The sequence below is a fragment of the Ahaetulla prasina genome, chromosome 9, assembly GCF_028640845.1.
Source record: "Ahaetulla prasina isolate Xishuangbanna chromosome 9, ASM2864084v1, whole genome shotgun sequence".
Lineage (NCBI taxonomy): Eukaryota > Metazoa > Chordata > Lepidosauria > Squamata > Colubridae > Ahaetulla > Ahaetulla prasina.
In genome coordinates, this window is record NC_080547.1 from 1,995 (window position 1) to 11,532 (window position 9,538).

At 48.5% G+C, this 9,538-nt stretch overlaps 1 protein-coding gene and 1 long non-coding RNA gene across 2 annotated transcripts; one reads left to right on the forward strand and one right to left on the reverse strand.

The window, feature by feature from the left end:
- Positions 1-394: 394 nt before the first annotated feature.
- LOC131203661 (uncharacterized) lies at positions 395-2,419 on the reverse strand. Its single transcript, XR_009156442.1, has 3 exons — positions 2,226-2,419; positions 1,442-1,673; positions 395-816 (listed from the first exon to the last, which is right to left on the reverse strand). It is a non-coding gene; the product is annotated as an uncharacterized LOC131203661 (long non-coding RNA).
- Positions 2,420-3,061: 642 nt separating this feature from the next.
- On the forward strand, positions 3,062-8,610 carry DGUOK (deoxyguanosine kinase). Its single transcript, XM_058194785.1, has 7 exons — positions 3,062-3,164; positions 3,259-3,365; positions 3,720-3,907; positions 5,666-5,813; positions 6,291-6,406; positions 6,889-6,988; positions 7,544-8,610. Exons 1-7 carry the CDS (start codon positions 3,068-3,070, stop codon positions 7,610-7,612), a joined length of 825 nt encoding a protein of 274 aa, XP_058050768.1. The 5' UTR covers positions 3,062-3,067; the 3' UTR covers positions 7,613-8,610.
- The last annotated feature ends 928 nt before the right edge of the window (positions 8,611-9,538 follow it).

Consider the following 9,538-nt stretch of genomic DNA (forward strand, 5'->3'; position numbering starts at 1 on the left):
CAGGGCAAGAAAAATAGTCTGTGGGACTACTTCCAACTTCATGAGATCTTTTTTTTTTGGCAGGAAGTTGGAAGGTCTGAAATTCTGGTTTGTGCAGAGAATTTGGGTCATTGCAGCCTCAGGCAAGCAGGTGGTAGGACAGAGAGGGTGGGGCTGGTGGGCTTGCTGCCTCCTGCACCTCAAAAATAATAACACCTCCCTGAAAATAAGGCCAAGCCCTTATCTGGGGGTCAAAAGAAACTAAGACCCTGTCTTTTTTTCAGGGAAACAGGATATTTAAATCTCTCTTTTAGAGTTTTATTCAACAAAGGCATCAGATCAACAGGCGTGCTTATCCAAATTTTCCCCCTGCCTGTCCATTTTGAAGATGGAAAGGAATTGTCCATTCTGGATCCTCTACCGTTATGCCCATTGTGGATGATGGAAAAATGCCATTCAGGTGACCTCCATGAGCTTCAAGTCAAGGATGAGTTCTTTGCTTTCCTGCATAAAGTCGGTCTCAAAGAAATGATTCGCAACATCCTGGTACTTTCCCATACCTTATCTGTGGTGCTTCCTTGCTACCTTACTATATTATCCTGGCTTCCATAAAGCCAATGTTTCTCTAACCCAACATTTTCACCCGGGTTTTATGGTCTTGGCATAAACAAAATAAAGCCTTTGGATCTGGAAAGCCTTTCCCTGTACAATGTCCAACGCTCTCCTCTTGGTAGCCGTAGAGAATTCAATTGCTGTTGTGCTACCACCTTTCCGGCTGGTTCTGGATCAGGACCGACCCAAGGCAAGTGAAGAGTACTTCGCTGGGATCAGACAGGCCTTTAAAGTATAAAAGGATGCTTGGTTAACTTTAATTTACTGGGATTTAGACACCACTTTGTAAGACTAAGCAACTGACGCTGGCTTCTTACAAGAATTAAAATAAAACACCACACAATAAAATGACAAATGTACATTAAAGTCATCCGGAAAAATCATTCCCCAAATACAGCCTGACTTCAACTGACACTAGACCCGCTGCCTGGATGTTCTTAAAAAGCCATGTTTTACCAGTTCTCCTATAAGGTGACCATCTTCTCATTCAACCCAAGTATGACTGGGAGGTGTTTCTGTCAGGATTGGCATTACAATCGTGCCATCTGGATACTAGCAGTGAATATTAACACAATTTCAGGAAAATTCAGGAAGTGGCAGTGATGGAATTTCTTCTATATGCATCTTTCAGGTTTCATTTCTGGGTGGGGAGAGGGTAAGAAAGATTGCAGAGGCCATCTGTTGTCATGATGCCCATGCGAGAAAGCCAGAAGGGGCTGGTTAGTCAGGCCAACTGGTGCGTTACACTGGTGGCGGTGCCAGAATAAGAGACATGCGGGTGCCCAGATTCTTCCCTACTAGGGTCAGATTCAGCCACCCACCATGACTCCAGGCTCCACTGCTATATTACCTGCTCTCCTCCCCCATCTCACTCAATTGTTGTTCGGGGCATCATACAATCACCAAAGGAAGCAAATTTCTTCTTCAGGCGTATTGAAGCTGTTTCTCAGGTTCCTTCATAACAGCAGCAACAAAGTCACTCCATCTGCAGCGATGTAGGGCTGCTCTTTCCTTAATCCCTGAAACTCACAGGTGTGATGTCTGTTTAGCAGGACAACTCCAGCCAAATGCCTTTTATCCTCCTTATTGTACAAAAAAAGAAATAACTGTAAATAAAAGTTATTCTCAAGGTAGTGTTCCACATTCTCACTCTGGTCTGCTCCCGCTTGTTCTGTTTTGAGAACAAGGCAGGCCGCAAGAACTGAGGCGAGACAGAGACAATAAACAGCTAACCATTTAATTCTAACCATTCGCTAACAGTGCAGCAGCTCATTGACAGGACTGCTGATCGCCTGTCTGATCGCCCGTCCTTTTATACTCAGCTATCAGATGGGGTGACCAATCAGGTTCAAACTTAGCTCCCACTAGGGGAGCGGACCAAGTGGGAACACAACACTCAATCTTTCCAATAAAGCTTGGGGAACTGCAATGGCCTTGTCAGTTCTGCCTCTTCCAGGGGACACCAGCTGATGCGGGATCCCACTGGGAAAAGTCCTTACCTCTAAACTCCAAACTCTCATTCTCCCCCCTGGCACAAAGGATAGGACGGTCATCTTGGCAGCCATGCACTCGACTCTCTCTCTTTTCCAAAAGGCCAATTTTCCAATATAACATCTTTGTAGCCGGATTCTCACCTGCATCCATCGACCAGGCTGTAGTTCTAGAAAGTGGGGAAAACATGTGTTTCTGCCCCTTGCCACAAAAGGGGGCTAAAGAAAAATACAAAACAGCTACTGAAGTTGCCCCTAATGCTCAGAAAAATAGTGTCAAACTCAATATCAGAACTACACTGTGCTTCATCTGCAACCGGCTTGCCGCAAAGCTCCTTCGCCTACCTGTCCTATCTCCTCCCTTCCATTTTGGGGGTGGTGGTGGGGGTGGTGGGGGTGGTGCTGCTGCTGCTTACCTAGCCCCCTGCAGGTCCTTTCTGAATCTCCCCCTCTGGCCAGAAACTACAGGGCCAGGCCCATAGCAAAGGGCCTTCTCTGCCCAGCTACCACCAGACTGTGCAACAGGACCCTGGAGAGCAGCTCTTTGCCAGCCTCTCTCCGAGCATTTCAGGACAGGGCAATTGGGCGCCTCTTTGGCAGAGCTTCAGCCTGAAATTTATCCCAATGCTTAATTGGAACTAATTTCAGTGGCACAGAATCCCTCCAATTTTCACTCGTCGTTAGTTGCATCAAAAGAAGCACCTGACTTCTGTTTAAGAAACAGAAGCGCCGGCATTGCAGGCAGACCCTGTTCCTGCCGCTCTTTGGGGGGTTTATGGTACAACAGCGGCCAGCAATTCCCCTTACAGAGATTTTCTAAGTTTAGGTTACAGTTGTGGTTACTCCCAGCGCTTAATTTAGTACACTGAGTTTTAAAGTGCGATCTACGTTTATGGCTATTTCTAATTTTGCCTTTTACGTTACGCTGATTTTACGTCACACTCCCGAGGCGGAAGGCGTGGTAGGGGAGGGAGCAGAGTCTGCACATGCGCGGACCTTCCTCGGCCGGCGGCTCCATGGCGGGCGCTGCGCGGAGCCTCCCGCGGGCGGCGGCCAAGAGGCTCTCGGTGGAGGGCAACATCGGTGAGGGGGAGGGGGAGGGGAGGGGGGGGGCGCTCGCGGCTGGGCGGGCGGCCCTTGACGCCTCTCCTCCTCCTCCTCCTCCTCCTCTCCGCAGCGGCGGGCAAGTCGACCTTCGTGGGGCTGCTGCGCAGAGCCTTCCCCGGGTGGCACCTGACGGCGGAGCCGGTGGCCAAGTGGCAGGAGGTCCGAGCCGCACGACAGGTAGCCCGCCCGCGGCCCCGAGCCCTCTTCCCCTGCGGCGCCCCTGCGGCTCCCACGGCCGCCACGTGCCCGAGCCGTTGCCAGGTCCGCGGGTGGCTGAGCAGAGGCTGCCCGGACTGGGCAAGGGAGGCCGGAGAACAAAGGCGGCCACGGGCACCCCGGGCCCCTCGGGAGGGAGGGAGCTTCTCCTCGGCCTTGGAAAGGAGCCCGAGACGCCTCCCTGGCCCCCCCGTGCGGGTTGGGGGTGTCCCTCCGCTTCCCTCTCCCCCTCCCAGTGAGTGGGTGAAGAGCAGGAGGGCAGCTCTTCTTTCTCCTCCTCTTCCTCCTCCTCCTCCTCTTCTTCCTCCTCCTCAGGCCTCCTCTTCGACAAACTTCGGGAACCTGCTCCAGCTGATCTACAGCGAGCCTTCCCGGTGGTCCTACACCTTCCAGAGCTACTCGTGCCTGAGTCGGCTGAAGGCACAGCTGGAGTCCCTGGCCGCCCAGAGCCCCCAGAGCCCTGAAGCGGTGCTGGTGTTCGAGAGGTCGGTCTACAGCGACAGGTACATTTGCTCCCTTGGCCTTTCCCTGTGGTGGCAGGTAAAAGGAAGAATAGTGCCAACCCACCCAGAAAAGGAGACTCCCGGAGAGAAACTCTATTCCCCTGACTTCTTTCCTGAAGAGCAGGGTTAAAACTAAAAGCTAGGAAAGAAACCCCAGAGAATAAAAATACCATCTCCTGTTTTCTTTCTTCTCGCCTCTTCTCTCTTAATAGAAAATCACTATCGCAGGCTGATAGCCTGCACAAGCCTCATTCACAAAACAGATTCATTGTTTTCCTCTGTAAACAGAATAGCTCCGCTTACAATAACAATATCTTGGGCTGGCTGGCTGGCTTGTTGATAAAATCCGGCTAGAATAAAAAAAAAAACACAACAGGATTAAAGTCACACTATCTGACAAGAATAAGAAAATGGCATTATCTGACAGGATTAGGACCAGGGGGTGAAACCATCGCTCTAGAGTTCCAGCCTTGGGGGAAAACAAACAAAATCAATCAAACAACAAAGGTATACAAAAGTAAACCTCAGATTTCGCAACACTGTAAAGGGTATAAAAACCTCTGTACTCACCCAGGCAGTTGTCCAGCTGACCCGGAACCCACTGCTGTCCCAAGACCACTGGATTCCGTAATAAAACCTCCTTTCCGAATAGCCAGCTTCCCAGTTCTTTTTTTCTCCGCCAGCACTGATTGCTCCACCCCGGCTGGAGAGAATGAACCACAGAGGGATTTTTTCCTTCTAACAGGGAAGAGGAGGCCTGCTCTTATAAGGAAATTGGCGTCCAGCCTCCCTCTATTGCTACAAACTGATAAACAAAAAGGTTTTCTTAAAAACAGGGAAGAATTGGATTTGGTATGTTTTTTAGTAAGGACTTACCAAATTTCACAATTCGTTAAAAGAAAAGAGCGAGGATTTAAAGAAACAAATGTAAAAGGAGTACTGACGATTGATTGATTGATCCATCCATCCATCCATCTCTAGAAATCATAATTCTCTAAATTTTGTGTATTGTTTATGAGATACAGTATAAAGATGGTGGCAGGCATAAGCTGCAATTTTTTTAGAAATACTCTTAAGCAGTGTAAAGCAGGGGTCTTAAACCCCTGGGCCTCAGCCTGTTCAGAACCCGGGCCGCACGGCTCCATTTCCAGAAGTGATGGACATCCATGTGCACAAGTGCCTGCTGCTCATGTAAATTGAGCTGCATACACAAGCACCTGCCCCTCGTCCTGAACCATTTCCTCTTTTCCCCCTCCTAACCCTAACCCCTCCCATTGGTCCACAAAGCCAGAAAGGTTGAGGACCCCTGATATAAGGTTTTTTCTGACAGAAAAGCAGCTTCAAATTATCAGGAAAAATATTCTGGGAAATATTCTTGGAATTGGCCAAGAAAGGGCTTGCACATGAACGCTGGAATGGTTCTGTAATGGTGGGAGGGAAGCCTACAACTTCTGAGCTTTGGGGGAGGAGGGAGTGCAGAAATGATCTCAGGAGAAAGATAACTCATGCAAGAAAATGGCCTCTCGGATAGAGGTTCCTATCCTCTTCCCACTTCTCTCCTAGGAGCCTGCCCCGCTCTTAAGATGTTTGTGAATCTTGCTCCTATTATTCTTAGTTACTGTGGCCCAAAGCATGGGAGTTGTAGTTCAAGGCAACTGAAAAGCACGAGGTTAGGATATGTTTATAAGGTTAGATAACTGAATTCTTGCCTACTTGTAGCTTCAAGGTAGTGTCACTGGCTTGTCTTTCCTTCCTCAGGTACATCTTTGCAAAAAATCTCTTTGAGATTGGCCACATGACTGAGATTGAGTGGATCATTTACCAGGATTGGCACAACTTCCTCCTGCAAACCTTTGGGGACCAACTTGCCCTCCATGGCTTTCTTTATCTCCGGGCCCCTCCAGAGGTAACAGAAAGTAACTCTTTTGTGTTCTGTTCCTGTTTGAGCTCTTCTTCCTAGATCACGCCTGTTTCAGCTGCCTTCAACCCACGTTATGTTAAGCATTAAAAAAAACACCCTCAGCTTCCTCCAATTCCTGCATTTCTTCTCTAACTCAAAATCTGGTAGAATAATTTCTGAACTGTGAAACCAGCAGTACATGCCCCCACCCCCGGCGGGTGGCTGCTTTTGGGAGCAACAGCCAGTCTTGTGAGAAACTCGGCAATCAGGTTAGAGTGCCTTGCAGAAGGGATCGCTTCTGTTCCTTTTCTTTGAAGCAGCTGTAGGTTGTCACTTTGTGCCAGAACCCACACTGCAGGGAGGGGTGGGGTGGGGTGGGGTAGCCAGTACCCTGGCAGAAACCTCCAGGGATTGATTGGGTAAAAGTCCCCAGAGCATTTGGGCATCTTGGGCTGGTTGGCAAAGTTGCTTTCTCCTTTCTAGGTGTGCTTTGAGAGGCTGCACTACCGATCCAGGCCTGAAGAGAAGGAGGTCCAGCTATCTTACCTGGAGCAGCTTCACATCCAGCATGAAAACTGGCTTGTGGAAAAGACTTCTGTGTGGGTCCCACCAGGGGCTGTTCTCCACCATGGCTGATATGACCATGGCCTGCTTTCTGGGAAGGATGTTCGTGGAGGCGGCAGGGGAAGAGTCCTAGGAATAGTGCCATGGGAGAGGATTGCAGATGGGGCAGGGAAGGAAGGTTGGAGGAGAAGGACCATGGCGATGTGAAAAAGAAGGGACTAGGTGAACAGAGCTTAGAAGTAGGGTCTGGAAGGCCACCAAAGCTCTGCTTATGTCAGCTGCAAGGGGAAGGACTTTTCCACCCTGGACCCAAGAGACTCTGCAGGGAAGCCTGCGTGTCCAGCTGAGCCCCACGGTGGGCACAGTTTTCTTGGCCAGGAGCTGCATTTTACTCCTAGTGGTGTGATCACAAGCGAACAGGACTTGGCTTTGGACATGAAGAGACACTCAGCAATCCACACAGGCATCAATTAAATCAAAAGAATTTTCATAAGTGAATATATTTTTATTCCTGTAGGATCCATTCTGGAGCTTTAAGGGATGTGCCTGTCTTGATTCTGGATGTCACAAAGGATTTTGAGAAAGATCCAAATGAACAAAGCAAGCTTGTAGGCCAGGTAAGACATGTTGGTTAAAATAAGAAAGAATTGGTAGAGCATGAAAAGGGGACTAATTCATTGGTTTTTTTAATCAATGCACTTTATTCATTAAACCAAACAGAATAGTGGCCAACCGGACACCTTGAACAGAATGAGATGGCCTGCTTAAATGAGGTTTAAAGCTTGCTGTCTCCATGCCAGATGTGGCAAATTGTTTTTTTTAAAAAATAACCCTGCAGTTCAGAAGTGTCCATCTTGTATAGAGAACACCAACCTCCTCTCCATTCAGTGCACTTATTTCATCCCCAACATGGGTGAAAGAAATGGGGCGCAACAAAGATGTTGCATTTGGAAATTCCCCCCTATTCCTGCTTCCCACCTGGGTGTCCAGAGGCCATTAATGCCCCCATTCCCTGTTTGATATGAACAGAATTATGGCCAAGAGAAGTAACCCCACTACAAGCCATAATTAAGAACCTGCCTCATAACCTCATTCTGACAGACAGGGGTTTGGAAACCTGCCAATTCTGGTTTCCCTTAGTCCTTTTTAAAGGGTTTTTCTCTTTTTCACAGGTGAAAACTTTCATGAAAACTCTTCGTTCCGATTCTTTGCCTTCTATCTCTACCACAGTCTGCAACTGAAGGGAGTTGGATTCTGCAACTAAGAGCTGCTTGCTTAATACTAAGGAAGCAATGGGAGTGGTCTGTCTCTTTCCATCCAGGCAGATACAAACTCCAGGCCGGTCAGAGAGCCTAACAAAGGCATGGCCCCAGTTGGCTTCCAGCCAGCAATAGCAAGAAGAAGCCTTTTGGAGCTATCCTACCCAAAGACAGGAGACAGTTCTGGGGCCAGCAGAGGGTCTCAGATGCATTCCTCAGGTTCCCTGAGACCCTGCAAGAAAGGTGGGCAATGTCTTTGAGGGACCTGAACTCGGCACAGCAATTCATCCTGCTGAGCTCGGCCCACAGGAGTCAAACTGCAACCGTGGACCAGCTTTCATTTCATTCCTCTGTTCTGCTGGTTTCCTATCAACAGAGTTCTAGATTTTCAAGGAGTTCCTGATGTCCTTCTTGGAAATGGCGGGGGGTCATGTTTGAAAACTTGACTGGGACTTGCACATGAGCAGCAGACTCCAACAGTCACCCATTGGCAGGTCTTTGCTGTTATAACTGACACAGCTCTTCCCCCTCCTGGTACCAATAATGCAGTCACTTTGATTTCTGATGGCTCAATTTGATGATGCCTGGCTATGTAGGCATCGTTTTGGTGGTTTGAAAAGTGTAGCAATGACAAATCACTGGCAGAAGGATTGACAGAAACTGCTGTTATCTTGCTTTATTTTCTTGGCCATTCAATCCAACTACATGGGGGAGATGATCTATTGCCATGGGGTGAAATATCACCAGTATGAGAGCCACTTTGGCCTAGTGGTTAAGGCACCAAGCTAGAAAGTAGGACATCTAGTCCCGCCTCAGCCCTGAAAGCCAGCTTAGTGGCTGCGGCCAGTCATACAGTCTTAGCCCAACTTGTCTCAGAGCCGTTATTGTGGAGAAAATGGGAAGAGGAAGGTGTGCTGGATAAGTATGCTGCCTTGAGTTATTTGTAAAAAAATAATAAAGACAGGATATAAATAAATAAAGTGCCCCGCTGTCTATCTTTGCCCATGCTGAATTAAGCAGTGCTGCCACCACTCTTGTTCCTGGAGGCTGTTGAGGTGTGGATGCGGAGCAAAAGAGTGAAAGGGAACCTTGGCAATATGGAATGGCTTCTGGGCAGGGGCTCTTTGGCTCTTGGAGAACCACTCTCCTTGGTCATGGATGGGGTTGCACTGCCCCAGACCTACCTGGTACCGAATCTGTGGGTTCTTGTGGACAATTGTGAAATATAATTGGCTCCACCCTGCTGTTTTTTTCAAAGACCCTAAAGACATGATTTTGTCAGTAAGCCTGCACACTGACCACAAATTAATTGCTTTATACCCAAACACTGCCTTTGTTAGGCAGTATTCTTGATTATGAAAGCAGTGCTGTTTTCCTGAATTTCATGTCCTGGGTAATAAAATGAACTGACTGAAAGTGTCCAGTACACTGATGCCTAAGATTGTGATGTGTACAGGTTGTCCTTGACTTAAGACTATTAGTTTGAAATTACAATGGTGGGGAACAAAGGGGCTTACAACCCGTGCTCAAAGCTACAGCCATTGCAGCACCCCTGTGCCACGTGATGGTGATCGGGGCTCTTGGCAACCCATAATTCACAATCATGTGATTGCTATTTGCAATCTTCCCTGCCAGCTTCCTCAGAAAGTCAAAAGAGAAGCCAGCAGGGAAGGACCCAAGTTGTTTCTTTCCCTATGCAGCCTGCTGCCTCCCTTCCCTGGGCTAGAGGGAAGGCTGTCTGCCTGGAGGAACAAAGCATCTGCACAGCTGCTGCCGCCTCCCTGCCTCCCCCCATCCGCCTTCTTGGGCTAGAGAGAAAGAATTGCTAACTTTCTAGTGTACCGCAGAAAGGAAGCCAGTAAACTGGACCAGTGCAAGGAAGCTTGGATCATTGGAATGACCCTCTCC